The sequence below is a fragment of the Sesamum indicum genome, linkage group LG9 (assembly GCF_026168435.1).
Source record: "Sesamum indicum cultivar Baizhima isolate 11 linkage group LG9, ASM2616843v1, whole genome shotgun sequence".
NCBI classification, from domain to species: Eukaryota; Viridiplantae; Streptophyta; class Magnoliopsida; order Lamiales; family Pedaliaceae; genus Sesamum; species Sesamum indicum.
Genome location: NC_142665.1, coordinates 10,568,581 through 10,594,719, shown reverse-complemented (window position 1 = coordinate 10,594,719; position 26,139 = coordinate 10,568,581). Strand labels below are relative to the sequence as shown.

Sequence of the window (26,139 nt, the reverse complement as noted above, 5' to 3'; positions counted from 1 at the left end):
TATCTGCACCAGAGGAATTTTGGCATATATTTGAGTTCCCAATAAGCAAGATATATCCTTTAGTCACAAGAATGCAAATACATCTGCCGAACCAACATTAAGCTGGTTACAACACTAATGAAAAGTTAAGTGATATTTTGGCGAATGAACATAACTCCAAAACTACGTTTATGAGTTTTTCAAAATCAATTGTGATCCTGCATAAGCTGAAAAGTATTTATATGTTGAATTCTCGCTACACTTCAGATGAATCCAACATCAAAAGACTTGTGACACTTGGGTCACAAGAAGAAATGACAAAGAAGTGTCCGTTGAAATAAATTTCTCTCTCAAACAGAATTCTCTTTGCTGGAAAGTTGCCCTACTTCATCCTCCGCCTGCGGCCATCGTTGTTGGTATATCTCTCGGCAACAGCTCCCTCACTATCAGCTTCCCCTCCCTTAGGCCATTCTTTCCACCGATTTAATGCCATTTCCCTCTACCTATGTGCCCTATTGCCCCTGATTTGCCCTAATTCTGCTCGTTGCTCAGCTCATCCCCGTAGCCTTCGTCGCATGCGACTCTCCCTCCCCTCCCTCCTGCAGCTTTTTCCTATGATTTTCTGTTCTTGCTTTAGGCCTTTTACGCGGTTAGATGGAATCAATTTCCCATTTCTTCCCTATACCTACCTTTTTCACCCCTTCCCTTTCCCACCTACCGCAGGTGCCACTCCAGTGCTGGAGTTCACTTCCTACTTAGATCCCCCTACTTCAACTATTTTGTAGCTTTCGTTACACATATCAGCCTTGCCCTCATCTCCACTCCCCTCCAATGACCTGCCGACTCTAGAACTCTTCTCCCTTCCAAATCCTTCCCCCTTTGTTTTCCTCCTTTCAATTTCAGCCTTCATAAACCTCGACATTTCAAACAACTTACATTGCCTTCCTTTTCATCTCAACTGAGCCCAATGGAAAACACTAGTCCCCCTATTTCATTTGATCAGCAACCTGCTCCACCTCAACCACCTCATACCCCAACTGCCCTCCCTCCCAAAAAATCTTACGCCAACATAGTCCAGAATCCCTCTGCTTCACATTTTAATATGATCCACCTCGTGTAGCAAAAAAAAAAAATCTTTCCTGAAATAGTGAACTTCAGCTGCTGGGAACTGCTACTTTGTTCTAGGTGAGTCGGGAATGAGGTAATCCAAAGAAGAAACATGCATTCTGGCAGGAAGACTCAAGTTTGCTCTTTAGGTAAATTTTCACATGGTTTGTCTAATCTCAACTTTTTAGACTTGTTAAACTTAGACTTAGAGGTACGGTGAATGTGGGTGCTATTAATCTTAAGCATGTTTTGATTCAACTTTCACATGAAGATTTTTCTATGTTATGGTTGAGAGGAGAATGTCAATTTGATAATTTTCATATGAGAGTGTTTAAATGGACACCAAAAATTCAATCCTCAAATTGAATCCCCCATTGCTCCTGTCTGGATTAAGTTCCTTGAACTACCCAATCATCTTTTTGAGAAAAGTGCGTTATTTGGGTTGGCTAATTTAATTGGATTACTGCTCCCAGAGTTCCTGCTATTTTCATTAGGGTTGAGGATTTGACTCTGAAACAACCTATTGTCTATGAGAATTGTCCTCCATATTGCTCTTTTTGTAAACATTTGGGCCATGATGAAGCAAACTGTATCAATAAGAATAGAGGAGAACGAATCAAATTGAATGCAGGTAATGAGGAAGTTGTGATTAACAAAGGTAAAAGGCTATCTTTCTCCTCAGACAAAATACTAATGCAGAAGTAAATAGACTAAAACACAAAGAATTACCTAAACAAAATCAACAAGAGGCTAATCCTAGAAAACAGAGAAAAGAAAAGAATCTGGTGCCAGAAGTAGACCTTTATTGTGAAGATGGAAATCTAGAAAAGAATCCACACTACAAAACTTGGCCATCCACTAAAGATTGCAGCACGTATTCTCTAGAAGATTTTAATTTTGAAGACCCTTTGATATCTGACTTGCTAGAGAAGGACTGGGATGCAGATAAAAACCAGTGGTCTTTGGGGGTTCAGAGTTGACCAATAATGAAGCTACTCTCAATAATTTGGGCCTAACTTGTGATATTATCAATGAGAGCACTCCTATAGTTGGACCTTCACTCAAATAGAAGGTTTCTAGACCAAGCCTGTTGGAGTTTCCAAAACCAGAATTATTTTGAGAGGAGTGAGCAGCACTCATGCAAAGAAAGGGAGCCTCTCATTAGAAATGGAAATTGTGCAGATTCAAGATACTCAAGTAACAAATACAGTGGAGGTCCCAAACACTCAGGATTTTAGCGATGAGGAGGAAGAATCAATACCTATTTTGAACAGATTCCAAAGCTTAGAGGACAATGATGCAATGCATAATCTAGTAAAACTCAACCACCTAGAATAAATCATTCAAACTCTACATATTCAAATCTCAGTGCAGAGGTGAAAGAAAGTTCCTCTGATCCTCAAGGAAAACGACAAGACTCCTCAGAAGTTGAAGCCACTAACATTACTCCTGAACCTGCATTGCTAGACCTAGCCGCCCTGCCACAGGAGCATATTTCCACAGGTTCAACATCGAACAAGTTGAAAAGAAATAGCTCTCTGGAAGAATCTAATCTAAAAATCACAGAAAATGAAAGTAAAGGTAAAAATGAAGAAGGTAATAGTGTTTCTCATAATCTCCCAAAGAGACATACACGATCCACATCCTCATTATCTCTTCATTCTTAATGGTTAGAATTTTGATTTGGAATATTCAAGGTATTGGTAAAACTCAAAAACAAAATATTTTATTCAATATGCTTGCTGAACATAAACCTCGTATCATTATTCTGCTTGAATCGTTTGTCCAATTAGATGCTCCTTTCTTTTTTCGAAGGATTAGTTTTAACTCTATTTTCTCTAACTCCAATAACAAAATCTGGTGTTTTGCTCAGTTTGGTTTGAATGTATAGGTAGTGAAGGATAACCTTCAATATTTACATGTTAGAATTAACTCTAGATTCTTGCTTGAGAAAATTTTTTGCACTTTCATCTATGCTACATGTTACAGAACATGCCTATAGGAAGATCTCAATGATTTAGCTTCACAAACAACTCCATGGATAGTTGGAGGTGATTTCAGCACTATCCTTCACACTGAGGAGAATCAAGGGGAAACCATTAGTAGTTTGGGACCAATAGACGATTTTAGAGACATGATGTTTGAGAGTAAACTTATAGATGCTGGCTTTGAGGGTGAACCTTTCACGTTGACTAACAAGAGAGTTTGGAGGACGCTTGACAGAGTTCTTTACTCCAAGGAATGGTCTATATTCAATACTATAAGAGTTACTCATCTACCTAGAAGACTCTTTGATCAACATGCTCTACTCATCTCAACTACTAAATCAGAAAATAGATGCGCATCCTCTTTCAGATTTCAAGCAATGTGGACCATGCACCATAATTTTCTTGCAACAGCCAACTACACTTGGTGTCTTCCGATATAGGGTTCAGGAATGTATAAACTCCAGCAAAAGCTTCATAGACTGAAGGATCATCTGAAAGACTGGAATATGCAGACTTTTGGAAATGTTTTCACCCACGTTGATCAAGCAAAGTTTGCTGCTAATGAAGCCGAGAAATAATTAGATAGAAATCCCTCAAAAGCCAATCTTATTTAAATTAACAGATCTAATGCTGCTCTGGTACATGCTTTCGCACTTGAATTAGTCTTTTGGGAACAGAAAAGCAATTGCAAGTGGCTTGAAGTAGGAGAAAGGAACACCAAGTGTTTTCATTTGTTTGTTAAGAAGAAAATATTGCATGGCAGAATACACAGAGTGGTGGAAAATGATTAGGAAATCTCCAATCCACTTTTCATACCTTTTAGAAGGGGTTTCATCTTCTTTGTGCTCCACTATCTCCATAGGAAATTAGAGAATTGGTTTTTAGCATCAATAAGGACAGTGCAGCAGGTCCAGATGGTTTCTCATTAGTCATCTACCAAACCTGTTGGGATATCATGGTAAGGATGTTGTTAAGGACTTGTTTTGTGGCACCACACCACAATGCCAAAGAGTAAAAGCTACTTCTATTTCACTTATTCCAAAAAATAAATCTCCTCAATCTTGGTCAGATTTTAGACCCATCTCTGTATGAAATGTGACAAACAAAATCATTTCCAAGCTTCTCTAAGTAGTTTCATTTCTGATGACATCCTTCTAGCCCAAGAAATGATCCACTACCTTGACCAGAAAGACAACAAAAGCAATCTTGTCATCAAACTAGATATGCCAAAGCCTATGATAGAGTAGAAGTTCCTTCACTCAGTGTTGGATAAAATGGGTTTTAATTATAGATTCATTCATCTCGTCAAAAATTCTATTGAAGATTGTTGGTTCATAGTTCTTGTTAATGGAGAGCCCTCTTGCCTTTTCAAATCCTCCCAAGGCTTTAACAAGGGGATCCAATCTCTCTAGCCCAATTTATTTTAGCAGCTAAGCTGCTTTCTAGAGGGCTTGATCATCTCTTCTTCAATAATCTAGGAATTTACTATCAAGCAAGCTGCAAACTTAAAATTTCACACCTCGCTTATGTAGAATTGAGCAGGGGTTCTTACCACTCGTATGTAGTTCTTGGAATGGTTTGAAGAGTAATTAGGCCAGCAAATCACTTATTGTAAAAGCTCATTCATTCACGGGAAAAAAACCAATTTGGCTGCTTAAAGGATCAAACCCGTTACTGGCTTTTCAATGAAGAGTCCCCATCACTTATCTTGAAGCCCCGCTCTACAAAGGTAATAAAAAAGAAAGTTGTGTTTGATCCACTATTAGACGAGGTTAGAAAGAACATCACAGGGTGGGAGAATTGTTCCCTTTCCCATGGAGGGAAGCGACAACTGATTAAACGTGTTCTATCATCTATACCTGTCTACCTTTTGCAAGTTCTTAGCCCTCCTGTTGGAGTCATTAAAAAATTGGAGCAAATTTTCGTCAAAATTTTCTGGGGCTCCTCATTGAACCAAAGAAGAATTTACTAGACAAAGTACCATAATTTATTCTATCCCATCGAAGAATGAGGTCTTGGAATTAGAAATATTAGAGATGTTATTGCAGCATTCTCCCACAAACTTTGGTGGTGATTGAGATAAAATACCTCTTTGTGGGCTAACTTTATTCACAGTAAATAATGTCGAAAGTCCTCCCCTGCTATTGCCAAAGCTATCAAAGAAGATTCCAATCTTTTGCTGCCATATCAGATCAATCTCTTAAAATAACATTTTTTGGAGTTTAGGAACTGGTGATGCCTCTTTTTGGTTAAACCGGTGGCTCCCTAAAGGCATCCTTCAGAACCTCATTAATAAGCAGACTCTATCATATGTTCCGGTCAATCATTTTTTGGACTAATTTCCAATGGGACATCAACAAACTCCTTCAAGAAGTCCCACAATAGATAACTGACCTCATCATTCTTGTTCCAATTAATCCTAAACATAGAGATTTTAAGCATTAGAAGCCACCTCCTCAAGGAGCCTTTTCTACAGCCTCAGCTTGGGATCTTTGAAGAGACCATAAACCTCCAAATTTGTTGTTTATGTCCGTATGGTCTACACTTCTTGGTCCAACTATCTCTATCGTTACCTAGAGATTTATCAATGATTGGATCGTTATTGACAACAAACTGGAAAAAGAAAAGGAATTTCTCTTACTTCAAGATGTGGGTGTTATGCTAAGGAGGAAGAAAATTGTTGTTCAGCTCTTCCTACAGAGTAAAGTGGCTGTAGAAGTTTGGGGCTTCTTCGTTGAAAAGTTCCAATTGACAGTTCCTGGCACTGATAATATCTCTACTTTCTTACAAGCTTGGAAAATCAACCACCACTCTCAAGTTCACATTTGAGATATCTTGTGATCTTGATTTTGTGGAATACCTAGTCCTTCAGAAATGCTGTTAAACATGAGGGGGCTTCTTTTGAAGCTAGTGCAATCATCTTAAAAACATTCACTATACTCGGCTCCTTTAGAAGACTAAATTACTCGAGACAACTCATTGGAAAGCAGACAAATTCTCTGCCTTCTTAAAATCCCCATTCCTTCTAATAAGGTGGTCAACAAATGCAAAGGGGTGTATTGGGATAAACTGGAGAAGGATGGGTGAAACTTAATACGAATCAAGCATCTAAAGGAAATTCAGGCATCTCAGGAGCTAGAGGAATCATCAGGTTCCACAAAGGACAAACTCTTTTGGCATTCTTTGAACCGCTTGATAACATGTTTGACATAGTGGCTGAACTCAAATCTGCATTGAATAGGGATTTCATAATATTTTAATTGAAATAGATGTTCTCTCCATTCTCGAACTTGTCCCTACAGGAGCTTTGTACCTGCAATATTTTCTTATTAAGATCAGAATTCTTATGTTGCAAGTTGAAACTAAAATCTCACATATCAATAGAGAGGGTAATCAAGAAACCTATTTCTTTTTCTATCACAACAATTCCAAATCTTTGAAGTAGAGAACATAACAAGTATACACAAGGTATGATTAGACTTGATGGTAGCAAGCTTTCTTACATTAGATTCTAGCTATGGCTAGCAATGCTTGATGACTATCTTGAGCTTTCCCAAAGCCTCTTCTCTGAAGGAGATGCCCTCCTTCTTTGTAATATCTCTGTTTCAGGGGTTGTCATTTTCCAAAACTACTATTATTGCGCTTAAATGTTGGATACTAGATTTAGATTGCTTCTATTACTTTTGCTTTGGTGGAGAAGTTCTCCCCCCTTCTTTGCTCTGTTGATTCTCCAGGTTCATTCTCTTAGAATTGGGGATACTGCATTTGTATCTTTCGATACTCTTTCCCTGATTGATTGTGCTATTATTTTCTACCCCTCTGTTTGTGTGCTGCATAATTCTATTTATATGGCTTGCAGACAGGATCATTTTGATGCCCTAGAAAATGACTTGCTTGCACATTTCTCCATTTTTACCACTGGAATCATTTGACTCATGTTCCCATTTCAAACTATGGTATTGTTTTATTTTTGTGAATTTATTCCTGCAGGACACAAGTTAAGTACTTCTCCCTTTCATAGTTCAAAGGTTCTGTTGCTATGTAATTGTATAGTCTCTGTCCATGTCTTCTGCAACACACTGCTAGAATTTTTTTTTAATGCACTGTGCTGTCTTGTTCAATTATTTGGTCAGTTTTTGTTATTATGAGAAGATGTTGAGGAATTCTATCTATAATGCATTGTGTTGTTCTGGTAACATTACTTTTGTCTTCTCTTTTGAAGTCCTTTGAACTACTTTATGCGTGGTCCTTGGCTACCTTTTGTTCCTACTTTTCTATGTATATATTGTCAGGACTAATGTTGGACGCAGTTTATATGTTTTTGGCGAACTGGCAGAAACTCTTTGACTTGCCAAACACTGCAGCTCAACACCTTCACAAGTCCTGGAATTTATGTTATTCTTTTGACTATAAGGAAGTAGTACTCCTTATTTTTGCATTCTTAATAGGTTGTAAGGGAATAGTATTCCCTGTTGGGGAATTTATTTAAATAATGCAGAAAAAAAAAATTAGAGATTTGGTGTATTTTGAAAAGGTTTAAAAAAGTGAGTGGCACCGCGGTGGCTTATCGCGGTGCCACAATTTCCATTAAAAAAAAAAAAATTTCCAAGTGTCACTGCGGTGATGAACCGCGGTGACACAGAATTTAAAAAAAAACAAAAAATTTAATATGCCATCGCGATCAGCGACCGCGATGGCATGAATAAACAATTAGAAAAAACAAACAGGTGAAGAACCGTTATCTGAGATAGCGGTTCTTCACTGATATCGAAAAAAAAAAGATGGTCAAACTGCAGCCTGCAAAATTGCAGGCTGCAACAACCAGGTGCTGAGCCACCGCACTCATGCAGTGCGGTGGCTCAGCAATAATGTCTTTTGTCCTTACATTGCAGCTCACACTATTTTAAGTGTGAGCTGCAATGTAAATTTTCATAAAGTAAAGCAGCTGCCTACATTGTTGTTCTTCATCTTCCTCCTCCTCTCGGCAAAGCACCTTGTTCTTCATCTTCCTCCTCTCTGCAATTTTTCTTGTTCTTCCTCTTGGACAGTTTTTTCTTGTTCTTCCTCTCAGTTAATTTTTAAAAATATTTGAAATCAGTATGTCTAATTTTGGCCCTATTGATAACAGTGTTCTGTACGGGCAATTAAACCATCGTTCTGAAGATGTGTCTGAAAATTCGGATACAACATTATCAGTACGATGTGGTGATATAGCCTTTTTTCGTGTCCTCCAACTAGCACCCTGTTATATTCGTGTTTTGCAAGTACTCCAAAATATGGGGTTTCTTGGTGTTTTGCAGTGTGGCATGTTCAAATTGACACCCACTTAATTACTGCATTAGTAGAGAGATGGTGGAGGAATTTATCTAAATAATGCAGAAAAAAAAATTTAGAGATTTAGAGTAAGTTTGAAGTTGTTAAAAAAGTGAGTGGCACCGCGGTCGCTGACCACGGTGCCACAATTTAAAATTAAAAAAAAAAGATTTTCCTTTGTCACCGCGGTAAGCTACCGCGGTGACAAAGATTAAAAAAAAAAATATTTTAATAAGTCACCGCGGTGGCAATTAAAAAAAGAACGTATTTTCTGTGTCACCGCGGTAAGCTACCGCGGTGACACAAAATTATTAAAAAAAAATATTTTTTAATAAGCCACCGTGGTAGTGAACCGCGGTGGCATAAAATATTTTTTAAAAAAAAATAAAGAATGAGCCACTTACCGCGGTGGCATAAAATATTTTTTTAAAAAAAATAAAGAATGAGCCACTTACCACGGTGGCTCATTGTTCACGTTCTTTTTCCAGTACCTAACACCGCGCTAAGATAGCGCGGTGACCATCAACTTTTCTGCTATTTTTACCGTTGCTTTTCCAGTCTCTGACACTGCGCTAAGATAGCGCGGTGATAAATAATTTATCTGCATTATTGTCTGTGACATCGCAATTGTTTATCGCGGTTTTTTTAGCTATATATACCACACTCCATTCCCTCAGTCATTCACATTGAAAAATCGAACGTCAGCTTCAAAAAATTCAACATTCATTTCTTATTCCTTACACTCTCAAAAGCAGCCATCGAAAAATTCATACTCCACCATACCTCGCAATTCTTCTCAAATTTGTTCACTTTTTATTAGAAAATTTACAATTGAAAAGGTGTCTAGTAAGTTATTTATTAAATTTTTGTATTATTTGTTCCTTTTAAATATCTTCTTATATTAGAATTTTTTTTTATTGATGTGTATTTTATTTTGTTTTGAAAATATGGCGGAGCAAAATACCGTTGATATTGTTATATATTTTGGAGGTCAACAAATCAATTCGAATGGTTCTGTAAGTTATGATCGTCCTCCACTCGGATTCATGCAAATTTCTCATAGTACTACATTTGCTGAGTTAGAGTTAATTTTATATGAAGAAATTGGTATGGATAGGAATAATGTTAAATTGCATATATTTTTTAAATACATAACATTTAATTTTGACCAAAGGAATGAGATGTTGTTGGCAATTAAAAAGGATCGTGATATGAAATTCTTTTTAAATATGGTGAATGGATATGTGTTGATTGATATTTTTGTCGAAGCGGAGAAAGTTCTGCAAGATGCTGTACCAGATGACTCAGCTGTTGGTGATTGGGGAACGTATATGTCTATGATAACCCAAGATTTGCCGAGCTTACCAATAGTAACTCAAGAAATGGGGCAGTTTGGTATTAATGAAGATTATGCAGGCCCATCATCGTTTGCAGGCCCATCATCGTTTGTAGGCCCATCATCATATGCAGGTCCATCGTCGTATGTAGGCCCATCATCATATTCAGGTCCAGCTGCATATTCAGGTTCATCGGATTATGCATGTCCATCGGATTATGCGGATTCATCTGAATACAATGATGAAGATGCCGAGTTCGAAGCTGATAGTTTGTTGAACACTGAGCAAGCTAACTCAGAACCAGATAAGGTCGAAGTAGAAGACCAGATTGATCAGAATAATTCGATGATGGTGACGTAAGTATACCTGTTATGATGGATGTTCTTGGTGAGAATGCACAAGAGCATTTTGATTTGAACATGCTTGCCGTGCCTGACAGAATGACCCTATATCCGGTCATTCCATTTTATAACAAATGATAAAATGGGAACTAAAATCAACTTCCTTAATAATTAAACAATGTTTTTAATAACCAATTTTATATTTCTGTAATCATATTGCTATAATCATATTTCTGTAATCAAAGTATTTAATACGACAGGGGTTGTATTTTATATTAAATTTATACTAATCATACTTTGTATTTAATAATCATACTTTATATGAAATTTAATATATACACGTATATATATTTAATAATCAAACTTTGTAATTAATAATCATACTTTATATGAAATTTAATATATACACGTATATATATTTAATAATCATATTTTATATTTAATAATCATACTTTATATTATATTTAATATATACACGTATATTAAATTAAATGTAAATTGCTCTTGTGGAAAATAAAATAAAATCAGATTAAATAAAATAGAAATTTTATAGACATCTCAATTTACATATGCAATATTCTTATGCTTTCCGTATGTAGTAACCAAATCTAATAATGCCCTCTAGTGCCACAACGTGGACGTCTTCTGTTTCTTCGGGGAGGATTATCATCTCTTTGGTCACCGGGTGTGTTCACATCGGTGTTTTCGAATGGAACCGGTGATGTATCATATTGTCTTCGAATTTACGGGTTAAAATTATGTATAAATGTACCATCAAATGATGGCAGATATGGAGCATATGGAGTGTAAGCAGTCGATGGACCTGTTTTCGGGTAAAAGCTCAACGGACTAGCCTCTGTGCAAACAGTAGATGGCCCGGCCTCGACATGTACGCTCGACAGACCAGCCTCTGTGAATGCGTTGCCACGAGCTGTGTCTGCCGGTCTAACTCGAACACTTGGATACCGTGAAATAGAAAAGTTCATAATTTCACGTCTGATCGTACGCGCTTGCACTCGAGTATCTCTTAATGACTGTTGATCATCTCCGGAATTTTCACAATCAATCACTAGCTGCTCCATTCTATTATACTGGTAAACAAAATCAAATTAGCAGCAGAATTAACTAGCTAAAATAAATGAACATAAAAAAATACAAGGTGCTTACCACATATTCACAATCACGGGTGTCAGTTGGTCGATAGCCCGGCGTGTTCGTAGACAATGTGTTATGTGAAATCTGGACCCGAGTAATTTGATAATATCAGTTCATATAGTCGGGAACGGTATCACGACCACCTTCAATAATGGGTCCTTCCACGACCAGTGATTGCACATCGTTCCATTTCGCAATGTAGTCCGCGTGAAACGTTGCCCAGTCCATGTCATGACGTCCCCGCCTGTCTATTGTGTGTAAACTACGTTCACTGATTAATGGGTTTGGGGAGATGTCTTGCACATAGCCAAATTGGCGGAGAACCCTCTCCGGGTGATGCATCTCCACCAGCGAATAATTGATCAATGGGCAGCGTATATTCCATGTTGTGCGCATTGCATAATAGGGCAATGCCTGAAGCTCGAGTGCATTATTATCATACGGAGTCCAAATAAACTACAATACCATATAACACCAATCAATATACTCGGAACAAATGCATCAGTTATATTACTAAAAATAAAAAATAAATCACAACAATATACCTCATTTAATTGCATACGATCCAACACGTTTCTTATTATACGTAGAGCATTGTGTGCCGTATAAGTACGGGATATATGATACGACCACCTAAAATTAAAATTAAGAAAAGTTAGTGAAATTAAATTTTTTTATAACTATATGAATAAATAAAAATGTCCATACCGTTCAGCATATGGAGGGCTAGGCAGAATGTTGTCAGGGTCCATAATGGTCGGCACTAGAGATGAAGCTTCACTCGAGGGAGTGGGTGCAAGTTTTAATATGCGAGACCATGCCCATATCTGTAATAATTGCATGGCACCGCCAATATTTTTTTTCCCTCTTTGTGATGTACATAGCTCTCGGTAGAGATAAGCCAACACTGCAGAACCCCAATTTGAGACATATTGCTCGTGTATATTTTCCATATGGCGCAGATATAACAATGACACGGTGTTCCCCGTAGCATCAGGGCACAATACCTCACCAAGAATGCACATGGCACATATACGTGCCTCCTGTAACACAGCCTCAAACGGGCTATCATAATCACACGTATTTTCTAATAAATATTCATATAACACTGTCAGTTTTATTCTTGACCATCTAAATGCATCTTCATTTGGTATGAAACCCAACCATTGATGACAATAATTTTGCCACTGTTGGGTATTATACCTTGTATCTACCCCGGTAATAAGATTACCTTCCACCGGGAGTGTCCAGATGATGGCGATATTCTGCAGTGTCACGGTTGCTTCGCCCACCGAAAAATGAAAAGTATGTGTCTCGGGACGCCATCTCTCTACTAATGTAGTAATTAAGTGGGTGTCAATTTCAACATGCCCACACTGCAAAACACCAAAAAACCCCATATTTTGGAGTATTTGCAAAACACGAATATGACGTGGTGCTAGTTGGAGGACACGAAAAAAGGCTATATCACCACGTCGTACGGATAATGTTGTATTCGGATTTTCGGACACATCTTCAAAATGATGATTTAATTGCCCGTACAGAATACTGGTATCAATAGGGCCAAAATTAGACATACTGATTTCAAATATTTTTAAAAATTAACTGAGAGGAAGAACAAGAAAAAATTGCCCAAGAGGAAGAACAAGAAAAATTGCAGAGAGGAGGAAGATGAAGAACAGGTGCTTTGCCGAGAGGAGGAGGAAGATGAAGAAAAAAAATGTAGGCAGCTGCTTTGCTTTATGAAAATTTACATTGCAACTCACACTTAAAATAGTGTGAGCTGCAATGTGAGACAAAAGATATTATTGCTGAGCCACCGCACTGCGTGAGTGCGGTGGCTCAGCACCTGGTTGCTGCAGCCTGCAATTTTGCAGGCTGCAGTTTGACCATCTTTTCTTTTTCGGTATCAGTGAAGAACCGCTATCTTAGATCGCGGTTCTTCACCTGTTTGTTTTTTTTTAATTGTTTATTCATGCCACCGCGGTCGCTGACCGCGGTGGCATATTAAATATTTTTTTTTTCTTAAATTCTGTGTCACCGCGGTGGCACTTGAAATTTTTTTTTTTTAATGGAAATTGTGGCACCGCGGTAAGCCACCGCGGTGCCACTCACTTTTTTAAACCTTTTCAAAATACACCAAATCTCTAATTTTTTTTTCTGTATTATTTAAATAAATTCCCCTTCCTTGTTTGTCATTTTGTTGAAAATATTCAGTGTAAGGACTAGTACTTCTTATTTATGGCTTTTCTATAAATATTACGTAGTTAGTACTCCACATTGTACTCTTTAATTTATCCTAATTTTAATATAGAAGGTACTGGGACCCTGAAAAGCTGTCTCCCACCATTGGGTGGTTTAAATTAAAACAATAAAAAAAAGAAACACTTGGGTCACATGTACCATTAATTAGAAGAATATATCATATCCCCTTTGACGGGGAGAGGTTTTTCCTCCGTATTCTTCTCAATCATATTAAGGGACAAAGATCCTTTGAAGAGTTGTTGATAGTAAATGGAGTGACATATGCAACATTTAAAGAAGCTGCTCAAAGACGAGAATTGCGCTCTGTAAGGACGTTAGCTTCTTTAAGAAGATTATTTGTCTCAATAGTGGAGTGCGACAATTGTTGGACGAATTCTATCCCTACATGGTTGAAGACTATGCTTTCTCAACTTCAGTAGATACCCCTGTCCACATGAATAGATTACTACTATAGATAAGACAATTATTACATTGCTACATGAGACAACTTTTTGAATTTGATTTGTCCTCTATCAGGGAAGATAGTGACTCACCACTTTCATGGATTATTCAAGATGAGTTGCCTGTTCATATTCCAATTCAAGATTGGCAATCTATTGATAAGTTGAATGACAACAAAAAATGTGCATTTGATGCTAATAAGAGGACCATTTAAAATGACCAGTCCGTAATTTTCTTCATAGATGGAATGGGGATCTGGCAAAAGTTTTCTGTATCGTGCTATATTTGCATTTGAGGGAGAATGGTCATATTGTTATTGCAACAACACCACCTGGTATAGCAGCGACGTTGTTGCTAGGTGGAAGAATTGTACATTGACGATTTAAAATACCTCTACAACCAACAATGGATAGTTTCTGTAAAATCGACAAACAATCTATTCTGACTGAATTGATTAGGCATGCTACAGCTATAAATCCCCATGGCGAATCGCTATACCTTTGAATATGTATATAAAATATTTCGAGATATAGTAGAAAATAATTTGTTTTTTGGAGGTAAAACAATGATATTGAGTGGAGATTTTAGACAAGTATTGCCTGTTGTGAAAGGAGGATCGCTCCGTGAGCAGGTAGCCTCAAATTTTTCCAAATCCACATTTTGGATGGTGTCAATATCATAGGTTTTCAATAAAACATGCAGTAGTACCAAGACCAAGGACTTTCACAATTTTTGCTGAGACTGGGTGATGGTTTGGAACAATCATATAATGGTGATTTTGTGCAGTTGCCTCAGTCCATGGTCATACCATGGAAAGAATAATATTTTATTCACCGATTGATTGATTATATTTTTTCAAACATGATTGATCATATTAATGACACCAACTATATGGTTGGTAGGGCCATAATCACTCCAAACAATGTTGTTGTTGATAAGATCAATAAAATGCTAATTGGTTTGTTTTCTAATGAAGAAAAAGTGTACACGTCTTGGGATTCGGTAGATGATGATCAACATAATCTTTACAATACCGAGTTTTTGAACTCTCTCACACGAAGTGTTTTACTTCTGCATTGGCTCATTTCTAAAAAGGTGTTCTCCTATAATGCTTTAAGAGATATTGCATCTAAGCTTGGCCTTTGGAATGGAACTCGACTAATATCTACCAATCTCTGCACAGACTTCATAGATGCAAAGATAATGATAGGTCCCTTCATAGGTACACGATATTTCCTACACTAAATACCTTTGAAAAGTGAAGACAACTCCAAGCTACCATTTGTGTTGATACGTGCGCAATTTCCCATCAGATTAAGTTTTACTCTTATTATAAATAAAGCTCAAAACCAGACAATTCCAAATGTATGTATCTTTTTGCGTAATCATGTTTTTAGTCATAGACAATAATATGTAGCACTTTGAAGAGGAGTTTCACAACAAACAACAAAATTTTGGTCAAAAATGAAAAAATACCACCTCAAAATGGTTTTTATAGGAGGAATGTAGTCTGTAAGGATGTTATTCTACCACCCACTTAATAATCGGTATTATACATCCTCCTCTTGAGTGTGATTTTAGTTTATAATTGCATTTTTTACCTTCTGTACCAAAAATAAATTGGTACTTATATATCAAAATGAAGGAAAAGCAGATCGGCCTGAAAACGCGCTAGCGGAAGCGAGTGAAATAAAGAAGTGAGGAAAATGATATTATCAAAATTAATACGATCCAACCAAGGGGTATACCCTTGGTGTTTGCAGGCATTTGATGTAGTATGTGGATTAAGAAATTAAAACAACAAATCTAGACATACTAGGCTATCGATTAATGAACAAATGAGATGCGGTATTTAAATGAAGGTTTACCTCTTTAGTTTGCGTTTCAACCGGCAATCATATATTCAACCATTTGTTCATCCTATGCTCTAATGTAGAACCCCTCTAAAGATGATCAACACCACAACAAGGGAAGATGGCTTTGATCTCTTTGTTAGAAGAAATCAAAATCGGTTGGACGAAGATGATCATAGAGAACTATATAATTATTTAGTGTATTCTTTTTATCAAAATTCTCTAAAACTACACACTTGATCCTAGATCAGTGCGATGTAGAGAATTAAATGGATGAGAAGGAGAGAAAGAGAAAGGGCCAAAATTGCTTGTTGGAGGAGGGTTAGAGATGTGTGTTTTCTATATTATGTTATGTGTAGATGATGAGATCACACATATATATATGCTGGCAAAAAAATGCATAAACCTCCCGTGTTTTAAAAAGTCAGCAAAAAATACTCTCCTATTTTGAAAATAGCTAAAAACCCCATCCTGTTTTATTTTAGTCAAGCCACTTGCCCTTTTTTCAGATTAGTACTAACGGCATTACATTTTTCCCCTGTCTGACTATTATACCCCTTGAATTACAGACTTTTGACCACTACAATCAAAGAGTATACCGAAGAGAGAGAAAAGAAGTTACAAAGAGAAGAAAGAAATTACGAAGAGTAGAAAAATTAAGGTTTCTTGGTATGAGATTGAGAGGGCAAAATCAAAGGAATTTGATCGAAAAACTTGATTTTGTTTACCCTAAATAGGACCAAAAACAACAATTACGGTTCGTAGGTTAGATTTGGGGTTTGTGTTCGAGGAGAAAGTGGAACTGCATAGAGGCTGTTCCTGTTCTTGAAGAAGAATTTATAAGTTTTTATTTTTAAGTTGTTTTGAGAAAAATGTTGTGCTTCTTGTAAGAGTTTTGTGGTTTTTGTTTGAAAACATGTAGGTTTTTTTTTATATTTGATATGGTTACTATTGTTTACTGTTTATTGTTTTTTATTTTATTTTATGTGTATTTTGTTATTTACAGGTTTTGAAATATTTTTTTTGTTTTCTGATCCCCCTAGTTTTTGTGTATTACTGTTTTTGGTCCTGCCCAATTTTTGTGTATTACAATTTCTAATTGTTTGTTTTTGTATTTTCTTTTACTACTAACAAATGTTTAGATATGCTTTATTGTTAAATTTCTGGTGTTAATCATAGAAATATTTACAATTTTTTTAGTAATTCATTATTAATTTTATGTGTTATGGCTAATTAGTTTCTTAATTAATTTGCAAAGAATAGTTTTGGGAAACTATGCAGACTTTTTTGTATGGCTAGGTGGGATTATAGAGTGGGTACCAACCATTAGGTATGTTGGGGGTATAAGGTCTTTTTTCCAGGAGTTGATAAAGAAAGATTATTTTATGATAACCTAATAACAATATACACTAAAGCTGGGGGTAAGGGTAGTAATGTAGTAATCTATTATTTACTTCCTTAACAAACATTACAAATGTCTATAAAGATTGTAGAAGGGGATGAGGGTATTAGAGAGTTATTAAGAAGCCATAAAGGCTGCAATGTTATATCAATTTTTTACATTAAAGAAAAAGCAGGCCCCTTATTATCTATAGATGCTAGTGATAATATTCTTAAATATAAAGAACTTGTGCCACTTCTATAGTATAGTGTTGAGGGTGCAGGGAATGAGGAATGGATTGAGGCTGAGAATGAGAGTATAGGGATTAAGGAAGGGGTTGGGAATGAGGGTGTAGGGGTTGAGGAAGGGGTTGAAGAAGGGGCTAAGGCTGAGAATGAGGGTGTAGGGTTTGAGAAAGGGGTTGAGAATGAGGGGGTAGAAGTTGAGGCTAGGAATGTTGAGGAAGGGGCTGAGGTTGAGAATAAGGGTGCAGAGGCTGAGGCTGGGAATGTTGAGGAAGAGGCTGAGGTTGTAGAGTGTGAGGAAGTAGGGGATGGGACAGGGGTGGAAACTAGGATTGATGCATAGGTTCAAACTGGGGTTGAGGGTGAGGTAGGAGCTGGGGTTGAGAATGAAGTGAAAAATTATGAGCCAGGATCAAATTCTGATTTATCATTAGTTCCTGATTGCCCTTCATGGATGTTAGAGGACTTAGAGGGTCCTTGGGATGATGATATCTTCACTAGTAGGACTGGAAACTATATAAGAACAATGGTAAAAACTCTAAGGTCTATAATGAGAGAAAGAGGAAAAAAAAGAAACCAAGAGTAACAAAATGAGAGGGGTGAAGGGAGTAATAGGGGAGATAGACAGTGGTTTAGTGATTGTGAGGATGAAGCGTTAAAATCTACTAGGGGTTCTGATGATGAGGGGGATGGGTGTCCAGTGTGGGATGAGAAGATGAATATGGGTGAAGTAAACTTGGTAGTGGGTATGAAGTTTGAGTCAAAAGCGAAATTTAGAGATGTGATGAGGGATTAGGCTGTGAGCAGGGGGTGGGATTTGAAGTTGGTGAAAAATAAAAAACACTTGATACTTGCAACTTGTAAAAAAGAGTGTAAGTGGAAGTTGAGGGCATCAACAATCATGAAATGCACAACATTTCAGATAAAGTCTATTAAGGGAGAACATACTTGTGCACATAAAATTGAAAATAAGGGTGCCAATTACATGTACAATGGTAAAAGACTTGAAAGCTTTGTAAGAGACAATCCAAATGAGTCTCTTCAATCATTGAAGAACATAATTGTAAATTGAAGTTTCAACTTATAAAGTGTATAGAGCCAAAAAAATATGCTCTTGAATTGATAAGAGGTGATGTGAAAGAGCAATATGCAAGACTTTATGACTACTGCTATACAATAGTGAAAATAGTCCTGGGAGCTCCCTAATAATGAAGCTGAACAAAGAAGTTAATCCACCTGTTTTACGAAGAATGTATTTTTGCTTAGAGGGATGAAAGATGGTTTCATTGAGTGGTGTAGACCATTAATTGGATTGGATGGGTGTTGTCTAAAGGGGTCATTTAAAAGGCAGTTGTTGGTTGCTATTGGGAGGGATCCGAATGACGACATTTATCCAATTGTTGTTGCATATGTAGATGTTGAGAAATATGATAGTTGGGAATGGTTTTTGAACCTTCTACTAAGGGATATAGGGTCACAAAATGAGAGGGGATGGGCCTTTTATTTCAAATAGGCAGAAGGGGTAACTAGAGGTTATTGTTGAATTGGCACTTGGAGCTGAACATAGATTCTGTTTGAGGCACATGTACCATAATTTTAAAAGAAAATTTTAAAGGCGAGAACTAAAAAAGATGTTTTGGAAAGCTGCTTCAACTTATAGTGTTAACTAACATTTGAAAATAATGGCTGAATTTCAAAGAATATATCCAAAAAAGGGTGTGGAACAAACACCATATGAATGGTTGGCTGAAATACCTCCAGTGTATAGGGCAAGGTGCTTCTTTCCAACTAAGACAAGATGTCATGTGCTAGTGAATAATAAGAATGACTCCTTCAATTATATTATCATGGAGGCAAGAGAATTACCAATAATTGAGATGTTTGAATGGATAAGGAAGAAGTTCATGGCAAGAATTCAAGTCAAAATAGAGGGGATGGAAAAATATGAGGGGTTCTGTGCTCAAATATTATGAAGAAGACTCAAATGCAAAGGGTACAGAGTAGAAACTGCTTTCCTTCTTGGGCAAGGGAAGACAAATATGAGGTAATGCGTTTTATTCAAAACCACATAGTCTACCTCAAGGAGAAATTTTGCAATTGTGGCATGTTTTAACTTGTGGGATATCCTTGCTGTCATGCCATTTCTACAATTGATTATCATAAGCTGAAAATGGAGGATATAATTGATGAATGCTTCAAAAAGGAAGTATATTTGAAGGTTTACAACCACATGATCCATCTAGTGTTAGGGATGCATGATTTCGGAGATTCAAAAATAGGAATTGTGAATCCTCCTGATGTTATAATCATGACGAGAAGGCCAAAAAAATGTAGAAGGAAGAATGCAAATAATGTGAGGGAAACAGCTTCAAAAAGAGGTCTTACCTATACTTGTGCCCTTTGAATGAGAAAACGGTCACAATAAAAGAAGTTGCACAAATTTTTCCTGAAAGGGTACTGCGAGGTGCGAGTGGATCGGCTCAAAAATGTGCAAGCAAAAGCGATTAAAATAAATTGCTTAAATTAAAATGAAATCGGAATGAAACCGTAATTCCAAGGAGTGTATCTTTGGAGTTCCTGGGTGTTCGATGTACTTAATAAAATTAAATGACAATAAAATTAATGGGGCTATGGCTAGAATGAAAAACAAGAGGAACAAAAAACGTAAATCAAGAATTACCCCTTTCTTTGATTTACTACGAACCACATTCATTTTGATCCGTTCACACAAGGCTTCAAATTAGAAGTGCTCTAAAGTTGCGTCCACACCACACCGGAATTGGATCCCTCAATTCTTTTTGCTAGAAGAAAATTAGGGTCACAAACACACCAATTGTGTATGCAAGAGAGGTATTTGGCCAAGTGGTGGAGTTAGTGGAGAGGAAATTATTTTCTTCTGTGTATTCATTCATTAGTCATTCCAAATGACTAATACACTTATATATATTTTGAATGGATGTAGTAAAACATGTCTAGGTTCATTTAACCATCAATAAGGGAATAAGATTCTTTATTCAAAATAAGGGATGACTAATATGCCACTTTCTAAAAGTGAATTTGTTAGTCAATAACTTCCTTTTCTGACAATTTCTACAAACTTAATTAAATCGGCTTGGGCCGATTTTAATTAATTAAAATACAAGACCCAATTAATTAAATCTAATTTAATTAAAGCTCACTTAATTAAGTCCATCATATATTTAATCCAATTAAATATATGAGCCCAATAACCTTTTATTAAATAATATGTCCAACTTATTGAATAATAAGGATAAGCCCAATATAAATTAATCCAATCAATCTATCCTTGGGCTTATCCATCCAATAGATCCCTCGAATATATAAGTAATCCTATTACTTACGGAATTAATTTCCCGTCCCTTCTCGGTGATTTGCATGTGACTCTTTAGGTTTACCTTTCAGCTAGACTTGGGCTAGTGTTCAACACTATTATTAATTAAATCTAATTTAATTAATAATTCTAGATTAATTCTTGATCAAGAAAGCCCATGACCATGGGTGGTCGTTTAGCAACGATCCATGGCACTAGAGACTAGGCGAATTTTAATACCGTCTACCATTTCCGGTCTTAGTCTAGGGTACGGAATTGGGCATCGATTCCCATCCTGGACTAGGCATCTAGGCTTAATAATTGAGATCGCGGTACGCCAAATTGCTCGACATAGAAACCTCTTCTCATATTCAACCAACAATTGTGGCCACAACTTGATAGAGCGTAGACACATCTCCAAGTGCATAAGAGATATCTCTGTCACGTTTTAATAGGGGACAGATCCTCTTCTTGGAACTCACCATTTTCGCTACATACTTTGACTGTACTAGACAAGACCTATGATGACCATATTTTGGACACGATCACCTCTCACTCTAATCTAAGATACAGTCATCGCATCCACGTGACTGTCGTGATTCCTCAAGTTTAAGGAGTACTCTCGTACTATTGGAGCTGAGGACTCAAGTCATACCAACCAAGCCCCCAAGGCTTTCATACGATGAACCTCGCGAGTCAGTTCAGCCGATTCGACACCTAGCCAATCGACCCATTAAGATCGCATAGACGTCTCACGTCTCTCACCGATCAAACATGACACTCATCAAAGGAATGTGACTTTTTTAATGCAAGTCTCAGTAAGACTTTTGATGCCTAATCTCGAGGTCCTCGACTTGGAATATTTCAGACCCAACCCTAAACAGTTTGTTGCATGACCGTCATCCAATTCGCAGTCCAACTGTTGCATGAATGTTAAAATGGTGTGTGGGCATCTATTGTGACGTCCAAGCAGTGCTTGACGTAATTTAATAAGCACAACAAATACGTGTGCCGACGATGAATTCTTACCACATTCATTAGGACAACATTGCTTAAATAAAGATTCAAAGCCTCCAATCTAATTGGCTTTTGGTCACCCATTCCAGCACCCCCACCCCAATTCCAAATTTAAACAAGTATTTTCTTAACCGTCAATTACTCATTTATTATCTAATAGATATTATTTAATAGCTTTCAGTCATTCATATTCTTTTTCTAACTTAAATTATTTCTTTGCAAAATCTCAACGAAGGCAGACAAAGATCCAACACCTCACATGGTGTATCAGGATCAAGAAAACCTAGTACCCTACCCCTTCTATCTTTTGATGAGAATGAGACAATACAATCAGAGGTAAATACTATTTTAATATCATTTTTTGACTACTTTAAATCACTTTTTAACTTTTTGTCTTACACTGCAGGTACCTCTAGTTTTCCCAACCATCTCGGATTCACAGCCTCAAATTCCAATTCAGCCCCATGTTCTAGTTCAACCCCATTTTCCACTTCAGCCCCATGTTCCAACTCATGATCCACCACCTCAAACAGCCCCAAGAAAACCTTTCAAAGTAAGTAATTTTATCATATCAACCATGCTAATACTTATGAGGTTTTTATAATGAAAAAATTTACTCTATAGATACCTCAGCAAGGCAGCAAGACACATTAGATGAGACTACAACTAGAGGATTTAATGTGCATAACCCATCGCATGAGCAGGTATACAGCTTGTTGCCTTAATAACTGATATTACTAGTCTATCTATTCACACCACTGTCTCATTTGTTGTGTTTTAATCTGTTCATTCAGAGAAGCTACTCAATAGCATGTCCAACAACAACACCAAAATCCTCAGGAGTTCATTAGGTAATTTTATAAATAATCCATTGAGTATATAACCTTATAACATTATTACTATGAGTTAAAATAATTTCATGTAACTACAACAACAACCTAAAGCTTTCAAAAAGCAGAAAAAACCCATTTCTTTTTCAAGTAAATTGCTTAAGAGACAACAAGAAGATGCTCCAGATCAGTTCTCCCAATTCAAGAGAAAATATTGTGTAGAGAGAAATCCATCTATTTTATAATTGATCAAGGGTTTGGCCAACTCACATAGGCCAAAACAAACCAAAAAAAACGATAAAAATACTTGAGGAAATGTATGAGTTACCATTGTGGTTCAGCTTTTGTCTATTTATCCAGATTAGCTGCTCCGAAACTAATCAGGTTTTCTATTTTGGGATGTCTACCGATAGATTTTGCAAACTGATTGTTTCAAATTAGGTTGAAATTTTTATAGTTTTTCAATGTATAGTTGTTGGCATGAAAATCTAATTGCTTTGGATTTTGCTGTTTTTGAATTTTGGATGGAAAATGTGGTGATGAATTTTGCTGTTTTTTAATTCTAGGTTCATTAACAAATTTACTAAATATTACATTAACAAATTCACTTAATATTACATTAACAAATTCATTCAAATAATACAACAATCATGCAAAATTAAATAGCTACAACTAGCGCCTTTAACATTTTCTGATTGCCCCCCTAACCGCTTCACTTTGCGAGTGAGGTCTTTGCATATAGAGTTCAGTTAAGAAAATCTCTCTTGCATACCTCTTAAATTTGATTCCACCTCTTCTTCCAATTCTGGCATTTGGAGATTTTGTGAATCTCTAGGGGGGACACTAATTGACTTCAACCAACTAAAATAATTGCATTGTCCAGCTCTGTTATTTGAGAACAATTTTCCTTCACTTTCTTTTATTGGAACAACAACTTTGATAGTTTCATTTCTTTGACAAAAGCACTTTGAATATTCATATATCAAATCCATAATTTCTTCTCTTTTTGAAGTGAATTTCCCAGGATAGTTCATTCTACACATAAATATTCCAAAAAATAAATAATTTTATATAATTAATTTATAAAAATTAAAATGGAGAAATGAAATAAAAGAAAAAAAAAACAACTTAATACATGCTTTTGAAGGGGGAGAAATGACAAAAAAAAAAAAAAAAGTGAAAAAGACCTTAGTCCCTTATATAGAGCCATAAGGAGGTATTTTAGTCCAAAATAATCAAAAGTTTGGACCTAAACCGCAGAAAGATAACGAAACGCACCATCCGCGCGTTTCTGCCACTTTTCATTAATTCTTTTACAAAACAAGAGGAGATTTTTTAACCTATTTCTAAAACATAAGGGGATTTTTAATTTTTTCAACAAAACACAGGAAGTAAAATGCATTTTAGCCTATATATGCTTTGTACGGAAATATGAAAATGTGTCTAGATACATTCTACTTACCTACATGCCAACCCATTTATTATGTTATGATCCAATCATGCCATATAAAAAAGCGCTCTAGAAATGGTCAAATTTGCACTTTCCAAAAGTGCAACTTAATCAACCCTAATTCCAACAATAAAAGTCAACCCTTTGGCTAATGAGCCTTAATTTAATGGATTGAGTTTTATTTTAATTAAATTCAAAAACATTCAAGGCCCAATAAATTTAATTAAAATCCAATTTAATAAAATTTAAATTAAATTAAATCTAATGTCATTTAATCTAATAAAACAGACAAGCCCAAAACATCTCTAATTAATAAATGTGGCATGATTTTGTTATCAATCACTATTATCGAAAGTGGTGTGCGAATGTCCGTGAATACAAGTATGCGAGCCGGTCAACTGATAGGTAATTCTATTGTGTAAATTACATTATATCATACAAATTATACATTATAATGTTTAACATATTTCATTTTTTTTCAACGCAGAAAAAAGGAAAATGTTGCATGATTTTGTTTCAATGTTTATATTTGTGTTTTTGTAAATATTTTTAAATTTACATATCTTGAATCACATAATTATTTGAATGATATATGTATATATATTTGATTTTTTTATTGTACTTTATGTTATGTACTAAAATATTATTAATTTTACAAAATATTTTCTTCATGGAAATAGTATGTTAAGCACACGCGTTACGTGTCTCTACCACTAGTTCAAATAAAAAACCTTTTAATAATTCAAATTCCATTCAATTAATAGCAATAATAATGTTTCAACAAAATTTACAGAGAAACACACAAAAATGTGTTCAACAATTTATAAAATGAATACAAATGTACAATTTATAACAACAATATAAAATGCTTTAATTTGTTCCCCACAGTTTATAAAATAAATAATTTTATAAATTCATCTGGTTGAAAATTAACAATCATCTTTTTTTTTTTATAAAACAAAATCATAATTTACAAAACCCCAAATCCAATCTTCCCCTTCTAGGTTCTAGCGCAATTTACAAAACCCGAGCCAACTATTTTTTATTCAATTTCAATTGAGATTTGAGGGTTTTCGTCTATCCCGTCACGTTACTTGTAACTATCATGGGAAAATTGTTAGAATAGGTGACCTGAAAGTCAATTGGAGACTTGCATTAAGAATTGCATTCATTTGATGAGTGTCGTGTTTCATCAGCGACAGACGTAGGACGTCTATGTAATCTTAATGAATCGATTGACTAGGTGTCGAATTGACTGAACTGACTCGAGGGAAATGTCATATGGAAGCCTTGCAGGCTTGGTCGGTATGACTGCAGTCTAAATTGTCTAAGTGTTAGAATTTTTAGTTCATAGAGATTTTCCCAATCAGTCAATACCTCTTATCCATGAGAGACTAAATACTTATCTCATTTGGTTGTGGAAGAGAATGTTAGTATAAAATTTTAAATTTTCTTCAATAAATTCAAGGTTTTTGTTCAACCTATTTATCCAAAAAATTTAAGTCTCTATTTTGAAAGTACTTTTACGCCCTAAGGTAGGAAACGAAATAGGGTTATGTTTTTTGTTGATAAATGGCCAAGCAACTACAGACCATCTGTAGCAGTAGTGTGGTTGATGATTTTCGTAAAATCAAGGACTCGGAATACCCGGTGGCAAGGTGGTCAAACCAAAGTATGAATTTATGGTGATTTAATTTTATTTCATATGTATGTTGGGACTGATCAATGAAGTACTACTTCTACTATGAAAAAAAAAATATTTAGGAGCAAAATTGATACTATTTTAAAGGTCAGGGCGCTAAAATAAATATAAGGTACACGAAGTGCAAATCTCGACAAAATACAACATCAAAATTGGCTATTTAAGAAAACATGGTATAGAACTTGCAAGACCCCCTATACTGTGGTACCTAAATCGCATTTTTCTCAAAATACTAGATAGTTAATAGTTGAGGTACTGTGGAAGTAATCCTGATTATTACTTTTTCAATAACCTTAATTTGTTTTCACATTTTCCCAAGTTATGAAATGAAAAATATTATGATTGATGAGGTCACAAATCGGTAACCAAAATCGAGCCCAGTTCTTAGCCCATCAGACCTAAAG

At 35.9% G+C, this 26,139-nt stretch overlaps 1 protein-coding gene and 1 pseudogene across 3 annotated transcripts; both read left to right on the top strand.

The window, feature by feature from the left end:
* The first annotated feature begins 34 nt into the window (after positions 1 to 34).
* Positions 35 to 24,421, top strand: LOC105171217 (uncharacterized). 3 transcript variants are annotated; one of them, XR_016067316.1, is made up of 5 exons: positions 130 to 1,235; positions 21,993 to 22,089; positions 22,160 to 22,306; positions 22,378 to 22,457; positions 22,548 to 24,421. XR_016067316.1 is itself a non-coding variant. In XM_088884744.1 (5 exons), the coding sequence occupies exons 1-4, from the start codon at positions 1,199 to 1,201 to the stop codon at positions 22,405 to 22,407; spliced, it is 315 nt and encodes a 104-aa protein (XP_088740870.1). In that variant the 5' UTR covers positions 131 to 1,198; the 3' UTR covers positions 22,408 to 22,457; positions 22,548 to 24,421. The 3 variants fall into 3 exon arrangements, 1 of the variants encoding a protein (XP_088740870.1); XM_088884744.1 differs by having other exon boundaries at positions 131 to 1,235; positions 21,989 to 22,089; XR_002287816.2 differs by lacking the exons at positions 21,993 to 22,089; positions 22,160 to 22,306; positions 22,378 to 22,457; positions 22,548 to 24,421 and adding an exon at positions 7,065 to 7,270 and having other exon boundaries at positions 35 to 1,235.
* On the top strand, positions 12,707 to 14,826 carry LOC148786892 (uncharacterized; annotated as a pseudogene).
* Positions 24,422 to 26,139: the final 1,718 nt, after the last annotated feature.

Bases quoted from the DNA above. Each gene is read 5' to 3' on its own strand.
- LOC105171217 (XM_088884744.1), top strand. From the start codon at position 1,199: ATGCATTCTGGCAGGAAGACTCAAGTTTGCTCTTTAG. The intron at 1,236-21,988 runs GTAAATTTTCAC...ATCTCAACGAAG, and splicing joins GACTCAAGTTTGCTCTTTAG to GCAGACAAAGATCCAACACC. The intron at 22,090-22,159 runs GTAAATACTATT...CTTACACTGCAG, and splicing joins ATGAGACAATACAATCAGAG to GTACCTCTAGTTTTCCCAAC.